Raw genomic sequence first — 22,281 nt, forward strand, 5'->3', positions numbered from 1 at the left:
AGCCTCACTGGATTCACAACACAACAAAAATAAAACATTCAATAACTCTCAAAAATGTTCAACTATTCTTACCCAGATCTTACAAATAACAGATCTTGAACACTAAGTTTATAAGTGAAATAAAAATCAATGATCTATTATTAAGAATGTAACTTTCGTAGAATTTAGATAAACTACAAGGTCTCACAAGGCTGTCAAAGGATACAACAAATAGTGTTGGAGGTAGCATATTGGCACGCATAGAGAATCGGCTATGGGTGGGAAACAGCAAATGGGAATAACAAATTCTTTTTCTGGTTGGCAATCTGCAGCCAGTGCTAAAGGGATAAGTGCTTGGACCACAAATGTTTGCAATGTAAATTAATAACGTGGAGGATGGATGCAAATGTACTGTAGCCACATTTGAAAATGACACAAAAATAGGTAGAAAGTTAGGTTGCAAGATAGACAGAAACAGTTTACAGAGAGATATTAATAGGTTAAGATAATGGACAAAGAGTTGGCAAATGGAACATAATGTTGGAAAATGTGAAGTTGTTAATTTTGAAAAAAACAACAAAGTATTATTTAAAAACTGCAGAAAGCTGCAGCACAAAAGATTTTAAAAGGGACCTGAGGGGCAATTTTTTCATTCAAGCATGAGGGTGGTGCATGTGAATGAGCAGCCAGAGGAAGAGGAGGCTGGTACAATTACAACATTTAAAAGGCATTTTGATGTGTATATGAATAGGAAGGTTCTAGATGGATATGGGTCAAGTTCTGGCAAATGGGACTAGATTAGTTTAGGATATCTGGTCAGCATGGCCAAGTTGGACCAAAAGGTCTATTTCCATGCCGTACATCCGTATATCTCTATAGATGGACCCGGGGGGGGGGGGGGTTCCAATGCACAAAATACAAAACGGCCACACAGTTCCAGTATGTAACTGGAAAGACAAATAGAATGTTAATTCTTATTTCAAAAGGATTGAAGTACAATAGTAGGGAAGTCTTACGGCAACTGCACAAGGTACTGGTGAGACCACAACTAGAGTATTGTGAGCTGTTTTGGTCCTTTTACTTTAAGAAAGATTGGAGGCAGTTCAGAGAAGGTTCACAAGAATGATCCTTGGTATGGAGGGATTATCATCAGAGCAAAGTTTAAACATGTTGGAACTCTACTCACTAAAATTTAGACAAATGAGAGAAGATTTTGTTGAAATATATAAGATTCTTATGGGCATGACAGGGGAGATGCTGAGAGGAAGTTTCCCCTCATGGGAGAGTCTAGGACCAGAGGGCATAGCCTCAGAATAAAGGAACATTAATTTAAGACTGAGATAAAGAAGATTTCTTTCTCTCAGAGGGCTTGAGGGTCTTTAGAACTCATTGTCACGGAGAACTGTCAGGGCAGAGTCCTTATGTATATTTAAGGCTCAGATAGACAGATCTCATCAGTAGATGAATCAAGGGTTAGAGGGAAAAGGCAGGAAAGTGGAATTAAGGAATGTCAGATCAGGCTTAAGGGGCTGAATAGTCTACTCCTTTTCCTATGTCTTAAGGTAAATAATATCAATGATCTAAGCTCAATCCTCATTCATCATGAACTCCCATATCGGAAGACACACAGATAAATTAAAACAAAATAACTGCAATTTGTCAGTTTAATAACCATTTCAACAATGAATACTACACCTCATAAAATCCTTGAATAATGGATTGAATCACAAGCATTTGGACTGTATATCTTGCTGGAATTCCAAAGTCACCAGTCAATGCAAACTGCTTCCCCTTGCCTCTGGACACTTATTTATTTCTTACAGATTCAAATTCTTTTCTCAAAACTTGCAAAAAGTCTATATCTGCAGAATAACTAGAGCGTGCAAAAAACAGAAAAGATTCCAGTCCAAAAGATTCCAAAACAAAACTATCTCCTACCCAAAACTGAGTCACAATCAGTTCACTGGTTTTTCTCATTCTTTTTCAACATTCTCTGTAGTTGGCTGACCAGCATCAGTCCTCTATTGATTGACCAATTCAACATTCAATCAGCTGACAGTTTCGGAGCATAGCAAAGTTTTGGTGCTGAAAGTTACACAGTATCCTTAACAATAGAAATTAACTTGCATTATCTTTCCAGGCCAGCTCTCAACAGCAATTAAGTCTTTTGTTCTCACTTTTTTGAAACAAATTGCTCTTTGAAGTTCAAAGTTCCATTCTCAGCTTCAACTATCAGTTCCAATCCAAAAATGAGAAAAATCAAAGAAAATTAGTGATGGTCTCAACATTTATATTACACACATATTCTGTGTGCGCTTATACTGTATATGAATACACAAATAACAAGATCTAAGCTTACATCTCATCCAAAGACAAAACCTCTAACAGAGGAGCTCTCCTTCAACATTGCTAGATTGTCAACCAGTCAGTCCTCAAGTCCCCTGAATGAGGCTTGTGACTGTGACTTTCTGATTCAGAGGCAAGAACTACCACTGGGTCAAAGATGAAAGCCGATAGCATTCTTTAGGTGTCTATCCAGAACTAACAATACAAATCTCACAGCTAACAATCTGCAAGGAATAACAGAGGAAAACAAAAGTGGCAAAGAAAAGAAAGGGAAATAGAAAACATAGAAGCACTTGCCAATCAAGACTCAAGGAACAAGAGATTCTATAAAATCTGGTTGTTGCCTCAAATTATATGACAAATGTACATTTTCTTTTAAATTTGTGTGTGCTTTTTAATCTGAGATATGCAGCTTATGTTACAGTATTGATCCTTTGGGTACATGAATGCCAAAGTTGAAAACATGTGAGGGAATCATTGGTGGAAAACACAAAGACAGATTAGTGTTTATAGGAAGGTCCAAGATAACGAGTGAATTCATACTTTTTGTGGAGTCAATTTAGCAGGATGAGAATACCTTTAAAAGTCTCAAATTCAAGTTCTGACAGTGCTGTGGGTGTGCCTGCATCTCATCAGCTGTGGGTGCAATGCAAACAGTGTGGGTACTGTAAGTATAGTCTACATGTTTAACTTTGAAGTCTGTACTATAATCTCGCTTAATCTAATTTTCTAATAATGTGACTGATAGTCTGTTGGTATTGTATACAATTTGAAGATTTGCTGACAGATCTATTTATGTGCCCAAATTAACTGTAATATTTAAGTGGTTTTGAGATTTCTGAGGTTAGTTGTTTTTTCACAAAACTCCTTTTCTGTCAACTGCCATTTTTGTGACTATGTAAAATATATACGTTTACAAAAATATAGCAATAAAATATGTATAACATACAAACTCTTGTGCATATTATTCCTTATAGCTTCAATTACATATTTGTAACTGTCACAAGAATTGCTGCCAGGAACCATGTTAATCACCACCTCTCCAGTGGCCTGCATCTAATTGGCTGTCTGCTGTTTCCATGGCAAGCACACAGGGATAGTTTCATTTTATAATACTCACAACAAATGCTATTTTGGGATTTAATTGTAGGAGTGGAAATAATTTGGAAAAGGACACCTGTTCCTGAGATAACTAATCAGAAAACAATCAATTCACCCTAATTAAACTTTACCTGTCTCAGTTGAAGTCACACATAAATTTTTAAATCAAAAAAATTGCCTTCATGTGTCACACCACAGTATGAGGGTTACATAATTTTGCTTCTATTTGGCTTGCTGAAAGGCATCAATGCATCCAGACTTACATTCTAGTTTTATTTTTCTAATCTCTTTACCTGAAGGAAAAATGTTGTGAGACAGATTATTGTTTTTCTTCTTACATTAACATTCTTCACATATGTCAAGAGTAAACAATGAGTGTATCGAGGGTTGGCACACTGAAATTTGGGAAGTGATGTCTGAAGACAGAAAAAAAGGCAAAAAAGGCAAAACCTGGGTTCAATTCCCGCCTCAGGCGACTGACTGTGTGGAGTTTGCATGTTCTCCCCGTGTCTGTGTGGGTTTCCTGAGGGTGCTCCAGTTTCCTCCCACAGTCCAAAGATGTGCAGGTCAGGTGAATTGGCCATGTTAAATTGCCCGTAGTGTGAGGTAAGGGGTAAATGTAGGAGTATGGGTGGGTTGCGCTTCGGCGGGTCGGTGTGGACTTGTTGGGCCGAAGGGCCTGTTTCCACGTTGCAGTCTAATCTAATCTAAAAAAAATACTGCAAACTATAGCAGCCCTCTACCCTCAAGTCCTAACAGAAGTTTTAATAGTCTCAATGCTGTTGACGTTTCTAATGTCTTTTAGTTGTGATGAAAGGTCAGAGATCTAAAATATTTGCTCTCTCGCTCTCAGCATAAGCAATCGACCTCTCGATAACAGGTTTATCTTTTTCTTATTTCTGAAGATAGGAGAATTGTTGAAATACTTATTGGTTATTTTCCAACAGAACTCAAAAGAAACAAATAGTCAGAGAAATGCAAGTGGTACAGTTCAAAAGGTAAATATAGACTTGAAATGTTTGAAATAAAAATTCAAGACATTTTGGGGAGACTGTTGAACTCTAAGGGAGATAAGACTTCTAATTTTGACAAGGTTTATCCTGCATCTGAAGGAATCAGAGGGAAGGTTTGAGAGTTTCCTCAGGGATATTGTTCAGAATCCACTGGACTCTGGTCAAATCTGAGAGGATTGGCAAAAACCTTCTGAAAATGGGTGATGAAATTATTGGACTGGGAACCTTATAGACACTGTTGAGAAAATGAACCATTAGAACAAATAATATAAGGGAGCACCTTGAGAAGCTGGAGCTAAACGAAGGCGACACAGTTTTAGAAACTGGAAGTCATGTCCAACTAATACACAAACATTAAAAGAGGTGAATGTAATTTATTATCTACGATTGCTGTTTTCATCAAATATGCAACCAGCCATTAGGAGAACAAAGGTTTCCCCATTCAACACCTTTTTTCAAGAACATTTACAGGATTTCCTTTAACAAAATGCTAACATTATCAGCTAAGAATAAGTACTTAGTTCCATTCTGAGGCTTGAACCCACAATGTTGAAGTTTGTGAGGATTTGCTCTCTGAAGTAAGTAAAATATGCAAATTTCTACATATTGTCGAGATCCAAAACCAGCTCAAGCCGACAAAAACAAAAGAAAACACTATTCAAGCCTGTGTGTTTACACTTTTTTGTGACCTAACTTTATATACCCACTTTAACCCATATATCTTACTACCTTTAGTTAGCAAAAGTCTCCTCTATCTCAGAGGTGCAGGTAGATAGGATAGTGAAGCAGGCATTTGGTATGGTTTCCTTTATTGGTCAGAATATTGAGTACAGCAGTTTGGAGTTATGTTGCAGCTGCACAGGACATTGGTTAGGCCACTTTTGGAGTACTGCCTGGAATTCTAATCTCCTTCCTTTTGGAAGGATGTTGTGAAATTTGAAGGGGTTCTGAAAAGATTTACAAGGATGTTGCCAGGGTCAGAGGATTTGAGCTATAGGGAGAGGTTGAAAAGACAGGGGCTGTTTTCCCTGGAGCATTGGAGGCTGAGGGGTGACCTTATAGAGGTTTATAATATCATGAGGAGCATGGATAGGATAAATAGACAAGGTCTTTTCCCTGGATGGGGGACTCCAGAACTAGAGGGCATAGGCTTAAGGTGAGAGGGGAAAGATACAAAAGAGACCGAAGGGGCAACATTTTCATGCAGAGGATGGTAAACGTATGGAATAAGCTGCCAGAGGAAGTGGTGGAGGCTCGTACAATTGCAACATTTAAAAAGGCGTCTGGATAGGTATATGAATAGGAAGGGTTTGGATGGATATGGGCCAGGTGCTGGTCAGTAGGACTACATTAGGTTGGGATATCGTCGGCATGGACAAGTTGGACCAAAGGGTCTGTTTCTGTGCTGTACATCTCAATGACTCTATTTAAAATGCTTGTGTAGTCTAGCAAGAATTGGTGTTTGCAAAGGAGAAGTTTCTAACTTATGCCACCCTGATGTGTGCAAGTGTTTCCATATTTTAGTCCCCAAATTTCTCAACCAGTGAAAACAGTTTGACTATCAACTACACTATCTGTTCACCAAATATCTTCACAGAATTGTAGAATCTCTACAGAGCAGAGAGAGACTATTCAGCCCATTGGGTCTGTAACAACCCTCCAAAGAGTATCCCAACCAACCCCCCAAACTCTATACTCGTAACCACATATTTACCATGTCTAACCCACCTAGCCTGCACCTCTGGATACTATGGAGCAATTTAGCATGGCCAATCCACCTAACTTGCATACCTTTGTACTATGCGAGGCAACCAGAGCACCCGGTGGAGGAGAATATGCAAACTCTACATAGACAGTCACCCGAGGCTGAATCAAACCTGGGTCCCTGACATTGTGAAGCAGCAGTGCTAACCACTGAGCCACTCCAGGTGGGAAATGTTAATCAAGTCATAACATAATCTTCTACCTTTCAAGGAATACAACAATTGTTTGTGTAAACTTTCCTGTGTGCAAATACATTCTCTGCTTCATGCGTCATTAGATGAGGAAAGTCTACGTCTTTATGAAACTAAATGTATAAAATTGATTAATTGCTATTTATCAGAATTAAAACTGCTAACTTATATCATAAGCTGAGTGTTAGTACATAACAAGTGATCTTACTGCATGACTTACTGACCTGCATTCAGTACTTTTAAAGCTAGTATTTGCTAAACACAAATGGCAAATATCTCTTGGTGTTTTGATTTCCAAAATTTCAAACTATCTGTAAACAGAATGATAACATCCATTCAAGGTTTCATATTACACACGCTAAGCCTGAGACCGTCTAGCTCCTTTCAATTTTCCTGAAGATTCCATGGATTGTTGGCCAAATGGCTTACGCCTGTTTCTATTTCTCATTATTCCAAGTTCTTCACACAAATGCAGTAATCAGAAAAGGGAAAAGACTCTCAGGTATGGCTAAAATGGTCTTGTTTTGGGATATATACACCAGAATCCTAAGTATGTGTTTCACCACACTCTATTGGCTCTTCCTCAGCAAGAAATATGTATGCATAGTGAAGAATGTATCAACAAGGCTCGGGCTCATTAAAGAAACGATGTTTAGAAGGTGCCCCAGAGGATTTTCAGTGTTTGAGGAATGGCTGTGAGTTCAAGTCCCACTCCAGAGACAGCACTATAAAAATCTAGGCTGACACTCCACAATAATACTGACGGAATATTTCTGCTGCTCTCTCACATGGATACAAATGCAAAGGATCTTATGCAACTATTTCTAAGAAAAGCAGGGAAGTGATCCTTGGTTATTATTATGATGCTTCAGTCAAGATCACTAAATCCAGTCATTATTACATTGCTATTGCTGGCCATAAGCAAATTGGCTGAAACATCCACTATTGTGCACTTGGCTCACTCAAATGTACTTCACTGGCTCTAAAGCATCTGTTGAGTTGATCTGAAGTCATGAAAGTATTTTATAAATGCAAACCTCTTTTTTTAAATATAGAAATAAATTCTAGGAAAGTCTCTTAGGATTGATTAAGCACCTAATATAGTGAAATACACTAAAATAATATTGAATAAACACAACTTGACGTGGATATATTTCGGACACTTTAAGCGTTAAAGCTTAAACTATGGCCACAAGCAGAAAAGACAGACATAGGCAAGATACCAACAAACAAATGCCCACCATATTTTCAATTAAATTTTCAAACACTGAACATTGAGTTGATGTGTTATATCATCTATACAAAAGAAATTCCATTGAAAAGTGTAATTGTACTTACAGTCTGTGTGTCCTGTGTACGAGTACAACATAGAAAAAATTTCAATCTCCTGCTCCAGCTACTGGCTTGCTCTTCCTCCAAACGATGGCTACATGAGAAAAATGATGCATTTTTTTGTCTTAAAGGAGAGTTGATAAAGTTTAATACAGTAAGACTTAAGAACTATAAAACTGATATTTGAAGCAATCAGCTATGAGGAAATCTTTCCAACTTATAGGTTGCCTCAAAATCTGACAACTTAATGGTACATTAATGTCTCAGGAGAACACTGGACTTCCTGCTTCATGCCTAACTCCTAATGATCTAAGCAAATCCTATACTGCTCCAGATATGGCAATGTTAAGAGCACAAGCTGTTAAATTATGGGAGACAGCAGCATAGTGGTCATTTCACTGAACTAGCAACCCAGAACTTCAAACTAATGTTCTAGGGGTTTAAGTTCAAATCCCACTATAATGAGATATGAATTCAACTAAAATCAGGAATTCAAAGCTGGCCTAATGACAATTATGTAACTATAGTCAATTGTTGTAAAAAAAAAACTGGTTCACGAATGTTCTTTTGGGTAGGAAAGCTGCCATCTTTACCTCATTTGGTATACAGTTGATTCTCGATTCACAGCAATGTGGTTGACTATTCATTACCCTCTGAAATGGCCTTGCAAGCCATTCAGTTCAAGACAACGGATGGGCAAACCTTATCAGCAATACCCAGAACCCATGAGTTGATAAAACAAAAGTGTCACCAGTTGCAAATCCGCTTCATTAAGGCCATCAGATGTTACCTTCTCTATCATTTTTTTTGCCTCATTATTTCTCTGCCCTTCGAAAGACATTCCCTCTTGTTTGGCTATATTCCTAATGAAGAGCTTTTGCCCAAAACATCGATTTGCCTGCTCCTCGGATGCTGCCTGACCTGTGTGCTTTTCCGGCACCACACTCTTGACTCTTATGTCCAGCATCTGCAGTACTCACTTTCGCCTATATACATACATATGCTAGCATTGCTCTGGTGCCTAAACAAGAGAAATGTTCTTTACATACAGCACAAATGCTGAGTGTTACATATCGTTCAACAAGGGATATCAACCTTAAAGCAGATTCTGTTGTCACCTGACATCCAATGGTGGCATCATAAAAGCTGTCCCACTAGAGTTTAAGCTAGGAATTTTAGATTGAATAGCTCAGAGCCAAACACAATCATTAAAATTAATGGAGATTTTTTTTGTACTATAATACTTCAGAGGTTACAGTATATGATTATAATTCAATGTTGCAATCTGAGCACAAGAAAGCCCATCTTTAAATATGCAGTTGCTAGAAATGGCATAAAGCCTATGCATCAAATTCATTCTCAATGGAGCAATGGCCATCAGACTTCAGCATTCATTCCTTTGTAGGACAAATTGCCGTGAATATTTATTTATTCATTTATGAGGTGTGGGCATCACTGGTTGGGCCATCACTAATTGCTTATCCCTAATTGCCCTTAAGTGCTGGTGGTGAGATGCCTTTTGTAAAAACATATATAAGTAATGTTAAGTCTACAGGTTTACAAAATAACATTTGATTGAGCATACCAAATATGTCATATCATTTGCTAAGGTGCTATCTAATCAAAGGACTTAAGTAGCATCATAAATCAGCAAGGGTGAAGCGCATGTGGTTCACTGATTATCTCAACTAAAGGACTGCATTACTGCCTTATAATCAGCCATCAAGCAATACTTAAAGATTATATCATTGCTTCAAACTGTCACAAGTTCATTAAAATTGGCTACGAAATCTCATGGAATTAAATACTTAACATCCTCTAAATAACTATTTACACCGTGGGAAGAAGTAGTTAAAAATTGAGAACTGTTTAGTGAACAGTAATTGACGTGTTCATAATGTGGAAACCATTTGTACTTTTTAAGCTGATAGTATTTTAATCTGACCTATGGGTCAGCTTCTTAATGTTTTAAAAGAAAATCTCTCCTTGTTATTGATAATGCTATTGCTGGCAGCTTGATTGGTTGCTGGACCTGAAAGTTATGAGAAGCAATCAATGCCCTCCTGTTTATTTTGCATGAATTTGAGGCAGAATTATCTTCAGATGACTTGATAGTGTGAAAATTGGTACATGTACCTACTTATACCAGAAAGAGTCTAATGACACTTGTCAACTGCCAATTCCAGAGGTATTACTAAAACATTGGAAATAAGTTATATTAACAGGCTGTGGTTTTGTTTTAATTAGAAGACAAAAAATCTTGTGTTCAACTTTAAACTGATAACCTTGCTGAAGGCAATTTCTAATCTCAATGAACAGTTGAAAACTCAATATTTTAAATTTTACTGTCATATGTGTCCATTCATTAGAGCTTAATCTTCTATTAGGTTTTGGTTCAATGTCATTAGTTCACAGTTATCCCTCCAGAAGCTAATTGGAACTAAAAGCTTATTAAAATAGCTAATTTGGCTTATCCAAATTTGATGTCTGCTTCAAATATGCCATGCAATCAGGGACCAGCTGACTCTTGTTAAAATCACAGTTTTTGGCAATACTGGACGTGTCAAATCCCAGGATGAAATCTAGTTTAACAGACTGCAACAACAGATACAATGCCAAACTCAAAGTCTCTTTTCTCACACTTGCATATTTGTATTGGCATGCATTTAATTGGCACTAAAAGTAATTGACTGGCGTTAGATCCCCATTTCATTCTGGTAATACAGAACAGTTCAGACTCCAGAATGAGACTTGGCTAAACAGATCATAAATCTCAATTTTGATACTTGTCAACAGTGGTGGTCAGTCACTTAAACATAATCACAAGAGGTGCCAATGGATTTTTAACAAACTAAACAGTCATTACACAAAAGAAAAAACAAGAGCAATGCTACACTACATATGTAAAAATTACAACACCAAGGTATAGTCCAACAGGTTTATTCGGAAGCACAAGCTTATGGAGCGCTGCTCTTTCATCAGGCGCAGCTATCTTTGTCTACCCCAGTCCAACACTGGCACCTCCAAATTAACACTACATATTAAAATAGACTTATTACAAATATCAGAAACAAAAAGACAACCCTTTTACTCTCAACAACAATCTTACAGATACCCAAGTTTTAAGCAATTGCAGATCAAACACATGGGTTTTCCATACTGTTAGATTTTCAGGGGTTTAATAATTAGTCTTATCTCCTTGGCTTTCGACCTTCATTATCTTGTGTCCACAAACACTGACTTGCTGATTTGCTAGATTCACTGATTTATCCCACTCCTAACTGCTTTGGAGACCGCTAAACTGAAGCATCTTTCACTCCAACTGAATCTACACAAGCTGCCTGATTTCCTGCATGTTCTGTCATCCTGTGATACTGGACTGCTGCAGATTTTTCTTTCTTCTGCCTTTTTCCTAATATACTGAACTATTCACCTCGAATTGTATGTAAGCCTTTATTAAAAATGCATATAACAACAAACATCTGACACCATGCTACCATTCACAGACAGATGAAAAATGAAAGTAAAATTATCTCTGCCCTTAATGAGCAGTATAGAAATAAAAAAATCCAACTTGAAGCTGTACATGGTACCTCCACGTTAGCACCCAGGTTTCCAGATAATAATGAACCTTTATCACTGATTTGAGTTTTGTCTTGTGAAATCAGATTCAAACTTATTTAGAATTATTGTGATTTATTTTATAAATTAACAAGATATATCTGGGGTTAGATTTTCTGGATCCTGTAATGTATTAAAGTGGTCGGTTACCTTTTCATTCCTGTAATCCAAGATAAATTATTTTTAGATTAAAAGGCAAAAGTGTAGGCTACAAAATGCAAAAAAAAGTAACAGATAAAGAATCTAAAATTCAATTTATCGAAAGATGCTCTAGCTCCTGCCAGAGAATACTGTATATTTCTTGACTTCAGTACTCACATTTCCCTTCAGAAAGTTCTAAATTTATCACTGGCGCAAGCTTTTTTTTATGCTGTTTAGGCTGTTACCTGTGAATTCCACAGCAAAAATATGGACCTTCAATGATAAATGGTTTATGATCCATTGCACTGCTAGTTTAATTTCTTACCTTCACAGGTGAGATGGTCTAAATGCAATCTGACTTCATCGCCAGCTCTGTCAGAAGGACATGATTTCAAGCTCCACTACAGGATCTTTATTTTATTCTGTCTTAAGATGTGGGTGTTGCTAGCAATGTTTGTTGTCAAACCTTAACTACCTTTGAAGTGAGTAGCTTGTTAGACCACAGCATATGGATTTAAGAGTCAATGATATTAATGCAAATTAATAAAAGCCACATGAAATACATTTTGAAACAGACATTCAGTATTCCACTTTTTTTTTGATCTGGTAACTTTAAGCCTTTGGTCAGCCTTGCAAGCTGACATGTTGGGAATTACTAACACATGCCTCTAAACATCAATTAAAGGAGGTTGCAGATAATTTCTAACAACTTCAACAAATATGACAGTTTCTAGGTGTGCAGGCATGAGGCCATTCAGAGCCAATGTTTAGTAATTATTTTAATGAACGTCTCCTCATATTCTTCACAAGATTCCCTTGCCAAAAACTAAGATTTGCTCAATTCATTAATGGCAACAATATTAGTCCTTGAATAATCTTTCAGCTTTTGTTCTCCCAATTCTCATAAATATTAATTCAAGCTGGGATATAGTTCCAACACTGACCATTTTCTACCACCTCAGCCAAATCCTGTTCATCAGGTACAAATTTGAAATGTGTGCATCTCTGATGGGTGACCAGTGCATGTGGAACATTTAACAAAGCAATGCTATCACTTTCCGGTCTTCAATTGTTGTCGGTACACAAATGCTCTTCACAATTAAGTCAATGGATAGACAGCAGAAACAAGATTTTCAAAAAGCTGATCCTTACTTTGCCAGTGGTATTGCTGCATCTAGTCTGAGATCTGTTAACTCAGTACAGACTTTAGAACCTAAACATTTTTAAATTTTTATCAGCTGAATTATTGATGAAACCAAATATTATTATTCTAAGACTATAGACCAAGGGCAGGTAAATGAGTGTAATGTAGTTTAGTGTTTGTTGGTCAGCATAGGCATGGTGGGCTAAAGGGGCCTGTTTCTATGCTGTATGACTAAGCCAAATTGAGCTGATAACCTGTTTTTCTAATCAACCTATCCAGAGATGTTATTAGTTACCTCTATTGCAGATGAGACTTAAACCCAGGTTTTCTACCACTCAATCACTGTGTTACAAAAGGGCTCAAACTTCTATTTACCTTGATCAACTGCTGTCTCCAATTCCTGCTACTGCAGAAGTTGTCACTTCATATTCTAGTGGAGTGCAGCAACTTTTTTTTTTAAATCAATCTACTCAGAAATGTTCTTACATACAAGTGAAGCACATGGGACTTGAACCCTGGCCTCCGGGCTCAGAGATAGGAACACCACCACTGTGCCACAAGTGCCTTCCATGCATATGCAACCGTTAATGATAGGTCAGAAACAGGAATTTATTTTTATTTAAATTAATTTTAATTGCCCCATGTACAAAGAGAAAAGTTGAGACAAAAAAAAGCAGGAACTCTGAGATGACATCATTGTTGCTAACTGTCTCATTAAGTCATCACACCTTTTCAAAACAGGATTATATAAAAGGATCCATTCAGCTTTCTGTCAATGATGGATGTAGAGGATATTGTGTTAGCTTTTTTTGGTAGAGGGATTGAGTTTTGGAACCATGAGGTCATGTAGCAGCTGTACAAAACTCTGGAGTGGCTGCATTTGGAATATTGCGTACAGTTTTGGTTGCCTCATTAAAGGAAGGATGTGGAAGCACTGGAAATGGTGTAGAGGAGATTTACTAGGATATTGTCTGGTATGGAGAGAAGGTCTTATGAGGAAAAGCTGAAGGATTTGAGACTGTTTTTGTGAGAGGTGACTTAATAGAGGCATACAAGATGCACAGAAGAATAGATAGGGTGGACAGTGAGAGCTTTTTTCCTCAGATGGTGATGGCTAGTACAAGGGGATATAGCTTTAAATTGAGGGGTGACAGATACAGAACAGATGTCAGAGGTAGGTTCTTACTCAGAGAGTAGTAAGTGTGTGGAACGCCCTGCCTGCAACAATGGTAGACTCACCAACTTTAAGAGCATTAAAATGGTCATTGGATAAATATATGAATGATAATGGAATAGTGTAGGTTAGATGGGCTTCAGATTGGTTTCACAGATCGGCGCAACATCAAGGGCCGAAGGGCCTGTACTGCGCTGTAATGATCTACATTCTAAGTTCTATCTCACAAAGCCTAGCAACTGCTATAATGTAGAAAAGCTCCATCTGGAATGGGACTGACTACAATTTTCTTTCTGCAAAAGTGATACTTTATACAACCAGCTTCCAGACGTGCACCACAAGGTACCCAAGTTAGAAAATTATGAACTATTCCTTTATACCGTAAATTGTAAGTTCTGAGGTTGCGTTGACGCCGTTTGGTTGCCCGAAGTTTCACAAATGTTCTGCCTGTTCTGTCGAAGACGCACATTACTGTTATACAGACGCTCAGAATAACGACCCAATTACAGGTTACAATTCCTAGAAGCAGACAGAAGTCAGAACATTGGTATAAACTGTTTGCATACTGCTTTAACAATGTTACAGTTTGATTCAACATTTTGCTTTTTATTTTTCATATATGGATTCATTGCCTGCTGATTTTTTTTCACATATTTGCAGTATAAGCTACTTAATTAGAACAGTCACATGAATACAGCATCTACAAGAACAGGTCATAAAATAGTAATTCTGCAGCAAGTAACTTACTCCTGTCTCCTCAAATCATGTCCACCATTCACATGATCCAAGTCAGGGATGTAACAGTATACTACACACTAGCGTAGATGGGTGCAGCTGCAATAATACTTATGAAGTTCAATATCATTCAGGACAAAGAAGCCCACTCGACTGGTACTCCATTCACAGCATTCAAAATTCCCTACTGATACACAGTGACAACAGTGTGCATTGTCTCCAAAATGCATTGCAGTAACTCAAGGGTCCTTTGACAGCATTTTCCAAACCTGTGACTTCTACCGCCTGTCAGGACAGTGCAACAGATGCATGGGAACATCACCACCTATCAGCTCTCTTGGAACCACACGTCTTCCTGGCATTGAATTATATAACATCATTCTTCACCAAGTTTGGGTCAAAACCCTGCAACTTCCTTCCTCGTATCAATCCAGCTACCCCTTTAGTGTGGGCTACAGGAGTTCAAAAACAGCCCGCCACCACCTTTTACAGGATGGACAATGAATGCTGACTCACCAATGATAACCATATTCTATGAATGATTTTAATAAGTGTAATATGCTAAAAAGACAGCATACACCACCACAGGGAGAGTTTTAATGTCAAAGATTTGCATTTTCCTGTAGCCTTACAGCAAGATGAAGCCACAGTATGATATTTCATGAATAAAATTCACATTTTCTTTACCTTATCAGGCCTATATATTCTTCAAGAATATTATATGTGGCAAAAAGTGAAAGAATAATATGGAAACATCTTTTCCATTAACAAAAAAAATTTTGATTAGGTTACAGGCCCCAATCAACTAGAAGTGTGACTGAATTGATGCCTAAGATTTACAAAGTATTGCACTATCTGGCCTCACTGCAAAGGTGTACAGTGAGATGGTCAGTGCACTGCAGTATGCAACAGGTTGAAGCAGATAAATTTCCTAGTCAGACAAAGATTTGAAGGAAGTGTTATGAATGGGCAATAATACATGCATTTGATATTTACTTTAATCTGCAAAATACATCATTGTCATGTGAACTAAACTTAATAAGATATCCAGCACAGTGGAATGCATTGATGCTTTTAGCAATGATTTGGAGAGAATGGGGAATATAGTAGCTCAATAATAAAACCAGGAAAAAGTTGTCAGAATATTAGATGAAACATCACCTCACCACCTCCATTCTGATGATGATTTACCTTTAACTAAGCCAATTCAATTCATCAGACATATTGAGGTCAGTAAGCAAATTCATTTGGTGTTTTGGGATGATATGGAGAACTATATCATAAAATCAGAGTGAAATGTGTTAAGCCTAAAAAGAGAATTGGGCATAACGAAAATAGCACAGAGGCAGAAACTGCATCTCTGAATTGGCTGAGTACCAGGAAAACGATTATGCCCAAGCTACGTGTCGCAACAAGAAACCTGCACAGAATAAGTAAAAAGACATTAATAGGTGTCAAGCTGCCAGAAATCAAAGAGAGCATTGATATTAAGATGCCTTTCATTATAGGCATCAAGGAATCAAGTGGAAGTAACTGGAATGCTCATTCCTTGCGTGAGGGAAATAAGATCAGCATTACATTAGACAGGTGCAAAAATTTCAATTAATACTGCTATTAAACTGGGGTTGGAGAAAAGACTCTCTTCAATCAATAACTACCTGGACCAGAGGTACAGAATTCAAACTCACAGGGCAACTGAATGTAACCCTTCAATATAGAAGACATTAAAAAAACATTAAAAAGGGAGTATGAATAGGCAATTCAGCCCACTAAGTCTGCTCCACTATTCAATATGGTCATGGCTGATCTCTACCTCAACACCATATTCTCATTCTCACTCCATTGCCCTGACACACAGCTTCTAGAAATGTATTTATTTTTGATGTATATTCCATGACTTCACTTCCACTGCCTTCTGTGGTACAGAAATCCACAGGTTTACCATCCGCTGAGTGAAGAAATTCTCATCTAAGCTCAAAATGGCTTATCATGTATCAGAGTCTCTGTCCTCTTGTTCTGGACTCCTTCAGCCAGGGGAAATATCATCCCTGCATCTAGTCTGTCCAGTCAGAATTCTACAAACTTAAATGAGCTCCCCTCTCATTCTTCTGAACTCAAGTGAATACAGACAATGTATCCAATCTCTTCATGTGACAAACCTGCCATTCCAAGAATCAGTCTGGTGAAACTGTGACGACCTATTTGGCAACTATACATTTTCTTCAAGGAGATCAAAGTTGCACATAATATTTAAGGCACGATCTCACTAAGTTCATGTCTACCTGCAAAAAGATGACCTTGCTCATACACTCAAATCCCCTTACAATGAAAGACAACACACTATCTCAGACCAAAGGTTACAATGTCAGAGTAGGGGTTTTACCTATTTAAGACAGAGATGGAGGCTTTTTTTTTCCTTTTTAGAGGTAGTGCATCTAGAATTCTATGCCACAAAAGGCCATTGAGGCTGGATCATTAAGTATATTCAATTCAATGAGATTGACAGATTTTTAATCAAAGGGAATCAAGGGTTATGGCGAGAAGGCAGTAGAGTGGAGTTCAGGATTATCAGACAAGCCATGATCTCATTGAATAGCATTCTGGACTCTATGAGCTGGATGGCCTACTTCTTTTCCTACACCTTTTGTTCTTACATCCAACTTGCTTTCCTTGGCTGTCAGTTAACATCACTGCAAAATGTAAACTCCTCATGGGAAGCCAACTGAAAACTCGACTCCTTAATCCAACATACTATTAATCTTAACTGCTTTTTGCACCTGTCTGTCTGCTTGCTTTCAATATATTATGTACAAGTACACTCAGGTCTCATTGTACATTAACCATTCCCAAAATACCACCATTTGATTAATATCGTGCCATTCTGTTTTTCCTACAAAAATGGACAAATTCACATCTATCCATGTTGTACTTCATCTGTCATATTTTTGCCCACTCACTGGTCTTTATGTCCTCCTCAACACTGACTCTCTCACCTTGTTTTGCATTATCATTTGGAAAAATTATGTTCAATTTCCTCATCCAAATCATGAGAGTTTATTGTGAACAGCTGGAGTCCAAACAGTTATCCCTATGCCATCCTATTTGCCTTCCACTCCAAAACTGAACTATTGTTTCCTACTGTTCCTGTCTGATAACTAATTCTCAATCCAAGCCAGTAAATACGGAGAGAAAAATCACTAAAACCTTTTATGAGATTCTAAACCAGAGCTGTTCAAACTTAGGCATAGAGATTTGTACTAAATGACATCTGATTTGCAGAGTAGAGAAAGTGAAAAGTCAAGAAAGTCAGCCAATAAACTTCAGAACTGAATTTCTACAGCTGGTCAGAGGACTAGGAAAGTGGAATACAGCATATCACAACACCTTCTGCTCTGAAAAAAAAACAAGTTTGCTGGCATATGCAGAATATTTCATTATCCATCTTGCCAAAGTAAAGGTGGAAACTGAGTCTTGAAAGAAGGGGATTTTCCATCTATACCAGAATCAATAAGGTGATACTCAACGATGGACTCGCCACCAAAATCCAACAGATCTATCCACAAAGACTTCTGTGCCACCCTTAAATTCTAAGTTTGTCAAAATGCCTCCACAGGTACAATAATTCAGGCAGTTGAAGCAAAGCAAACCCTCACAGGAAAACAAGAACTCAATCCCTACTCTCCAAAATACACTTATGCTGCATGTACAACCTGATGACTTGAAAAAAAGTGAAAAGGATGTGCACAATCCAGTCAGATGTGGAAATAATGACAAACATTACAAAGCAGAAACACATCAATGTCATAATCCTGATCAGTTTTCCTCGTTACATCATTAAAAAACTTAATCAAGCAAGGTAAACATGATTTGATCTTTAAAAAGCCATAATGGCATTCTTAAATTAATCCATATTTGTCCAGTGACTTTTACTTTGTTTTGAATTATCATTTACAAAACCTTCGCCCCATAGGATAAAAGCTATTTCCAAAGTTTAATTCTGCACATGGTTCAACAAGGGGAAATCATTTGCAATTCTGTAGTTACCCAGCATCACCTTATATAACAAAAGCATTCAAAGATTTTGGTCCATGTCAACACAATTTTCACCCTTAATCCACTCATTATCCTCAGAAAATACTCATCCAGCTTTTACTATTTATCAACCTTAAGCACAGCCAACACCCTCACATATTTGCTCTTTATCAATTTAAGCCTTTACAATTTCTGATCAGCTGCCATCTCTATCATTGTGACTTTGGCAGCATTTCATCTCATTTCAAGACTGATGCAAAGTACTCACTTTAGTACCTCAACTCAATCCTTGCCTCCTAGCTTAATCTCCTCTGTGGTCCCAAATTAGCCTTTTCCTTTTACCATAGATTTGTTATTTACATGTCATGTCCTACGTAACTGTTAAAGCAATCAGCATTACTCAACATTCATTGAAATGTAAAACTGATGCATTAATCAAAAATAAAACTATTACTTCTGAATAAGTAGAAGTTGCAGTCTTGAGAATAATTTAGAAATGCTAAATTAGTTAAATATATTGAGTACATGGTGTTTTGAAGCATTATATTTTGTGTTAAAAGTTTTAGACTTCAGTGACTGATTCATAAATCATGAGAAATTTACGATGTGTAGAACAGAATGTACAAGCTAATTTATTAGGTATTCAAAGATTGGCTTACCAAATCTAATATTGCCCAAAGAACAGAAATTTCACTCCATAACCATGGCAATAATCGATTAGTGCCACATGCAGCAACTTCGCCCCAGAAACATTCCCCTGCAGGCATAGACTGCCATTGGCTGCTTTCAGGTTTGATTCCAGGATGTAAATAATATGTCATCCAGAGTGAGCAAATGTATACAAGAACATAAGACCATAGATTTAGGAGTAGATGCAAGCCATTTAACCTATTGCCTTTGTTCCCCCATTCAATGAGATTATTGCTGACCTGACAATCCTCAACTCCACTTTACCTCATAACTCTTGATCACCTTGTTAATCAAAAGTATGTCCACCTCAGCCTTGAATATATTTTGTGACTCACCTATACAGCCTCTCAGCTGAAGAATTACACAAACTCACTACCCTAAGAGAAGAAATTCCGCCTTTCTGTCCATTTAAGGGAGCCTTTTCTACCTCCAAGTTTGTCAGTTCTAACACAATCTTGGTTGGTCTCCCACATCTACATTAATCAAACTCATTCAAAATTTTGCTGTCCATGTGCTAACTTACATCACAATCCAATCACCAGTACCCTTGTGCTCACTGACTGACACAGGCTCCAGTTCAAGCAACTTTTGATATTAAAAATGTCATTCTCATTTTCAGACCATTTCATGACTTTGCTCCTCAATATCCCTCCATCTCCATCACAAAACTCTCCAATATTAATTGATCCATCATTGATATCTGTGCTTTCAGCTTATACCCTACTCTTTGGAGTGACATCTGTACAACTCTCTGCCTCTCTACAATGCTTTCCCCTTCTAAGACACCCCTTAAAACATTTCTCTTTGACCAGGTTTTGAAAATCTGAACCAATATCTCTTCTTGTGACTTGGTGTCATATTTTGTTATATTTGTTTGGGTATTGTATTATGTTCAAGCGGATCTAACAGGATACATTGTTGTTTTCAGAATTGCTAAAACGCATAATCATTCTGTAGATGCTCAATGCAACTTATCGAAAGGTACCTTGAAAAGATGTATCAAGGCACATGAACTACATTTTCAGCAACCTAATTATTTGCACAAGAGAACTTCTGTCTCATTGTTCCTCGAGTCATCACACAACTCCTCAGAGTCACCCTGATCTCCAAGCAGCCAGTCACTAATTCTGTGTGGAAGTGCAAAAGCTCATGATGTTGTCTCTGCTGTTGCTGTGGGTATGCTGTCTTTCCTCATCAGGAATGATCCATATATATATTGCTCCCATGCTGCAGCCAAGACTGTCAGTAAGGAGCTGAAATCAGGATAAGAAATTTGTAAGTATTCATGTTCTGAGGGGTTTAGGGAATATGGACAATCAACGCAGTAAGTTAGCATGCAGGTACAGCGAACAATTTAGTAGACAAGCGATATGCTGGTTTTCTTGCGAAGAGACTGAGTACAAAAATAAGAAGTCAGTACATTGGTTCATGGCACAAGAGAGTTGTACTCTGTAGATTTAGGTGATCGTATCTGAAGTGACTGGGATATGATAGACACTAAGAAGCTGTTCTCCCTGGTGTGGAATCTAGAACACGGAGGTGTTCAGCTTAAGAGGCATTTAAAACTGAAGTGTAGAAAAATTCCTTCATGGCAAGAGTTGTGTACCTTTGGAATTAATTACCCCAGAAACTTGCTCCACTATTGAATATACGTAAGACTGACATAGAACAACATCTGGTCTTTCAGTGAATTTAGGGATAGGGAAAAACATTCAGACAATTCAGTTAAATACCAGTTAAAAGCCAAAATCATACTGAATGGTAGAGATGGCTCAAAAGGTTGAATGGTTTACTCTTGCTTCCATTCTTAAGGAGCTATCATATTATCGCCTTGTCCGAAGGTCCATTTCAGGTAAGGAGGAAACCGGAATAGTCTCAACTTCCATAAACCTACATTGCAAGGCAGACTGGAGGCCTGTGACCAGTAGAGTGCCACAAGGATCAATGCTGGGTCCTCTACTTTTTGTTATTTACATAAATGATTTGGATGCCAGCATAAGAGGTACAGTTAGTAAGTTTGCAGATGACACCAAAATCGGAGGTGTAGTGGACAGCAAAGAGGGTTACATCAGATTACAACAGGATCTGGACCAAATGGGCCAATGGGCTGAGAAGTGGCAGATGGAGTTTAATTCAGATAAATGCAAGGTGCTACATTTTGGGAAAGCAAATTTTAGCAGGACTTATACACTTAATGGTAAGATCCTAGGGAGTGTTGCTGAACGAAGAGACCTTGGAGTGCAGGTTCATAGCTCCTTGAAAGTGGAGTCGCAAGTAGATAGGATAGAGGAGGTGGCGTTTGGTATGCTTTCCTTTATTGGTCAGAGTATTGAGTACAGGAGTTGGGAGGTCATGTTGCGGCTGTACAGGACATTGGTTAGGCCACTGTTGGAATATTGCGTGCAATTCTGGTCTGCTTCCTATCGAAAAGATGTTGTGAAACTTGAAAGGGTTCAGAAAAGATTTACAAGGATGTTGCCAGGGTTGGAGGATTTGAGCTCTGGGGAGAGGCTGAACAGGCTGGGGCTGTTTTCCCTGGAGAGTTGAAGACTGAGGGGTGACCTTATGGAGGTTTACAAAGTTATGAGGGGCATGGATAGGATAAATAGACAGTCTTTTCCCTGGGGAATCCAGAACTAGAGGGCATAGGTTTAGGGTGAGAGGGGAAAGATATAAAAGAGACCGAAGGGGCAACTTTTTCACGCAGAGGGTGGTACATGTATGGAATGAGCTGCCAGAGGATGTGGTGGAGGCTGGTACAATTGCAACATTTAAGAGGCATTTGGATGGGTATATGAATAGGAAGGGTTTGGAGGGATATGGGCCAGGTGCTGGCAGGTGGGACTAGATTGGGTGGGATATCTGGTCGGCATGGACAGGTTGGACCAAAGGGTCTGTTTCCATGCTGTACATTTCTATGACTCCAGATGTCTCTAAACCGAAGGATAATCAGTATCTCAGAAGTATATTAGATTAGAAATAGAGACAAAAGGCTGTCATTAACCAAGGATCGAGAAT

The 22,281-nt window shown here is 38.0% G+C and overlaps 1 protein-coding gene across 8 annotated transcripts in view; it reads right to left on the reverse strand.

The window, feature by feature from the left end:
* dagla (diacylglycerol lipase, alpha) overlaps positions 1 to 22,281 on the reverse strand; it is a 329,798-nt gene that overhangs the window by 97,637 nt on the left and 209,880 nt on the right. For all 8 annotated transcript variants that reach the window (XM_087996619.1, XM_087996615.1, XM_087996617.1 and 5 more), the window contains 2 exons: positions 14,187 to 14,325; positions 7,733 to 7,820 (listed from right to left, as the gene is read on the reverse strand). In XM_087996619.1, coding sequence (XP_087852745.1) covers positions 7,733 to 7,820; positions 14,187 to 14,325 — 227 coding nt within the window. The remainder of the gene's footprint in view (positions 1 to 7,732; positions 7,821 to 14,186; positions 14,326 to 22,281) is intronic.

The sequence above is a fragment of the Chiloscyllium plagiosum genome, unplaced genomic scaffold, assembly GCF_037043375.1.
Source record: "Chiloscyllium plagiosum isolate Xiang-an unplaced genomic scaffold, Cpla_swu_hap1 HiC_scaffold_18, whole genome shotgun sequence".
NCBI classification, from domain to species: domain Eukaryota; kingdom Metazoa; phylum Chordata; class Chondrichthyes; order Orectolobiformes; family Hemiscylliidae; genus Chiloscyllium; species Chiloscyllium plagiosum.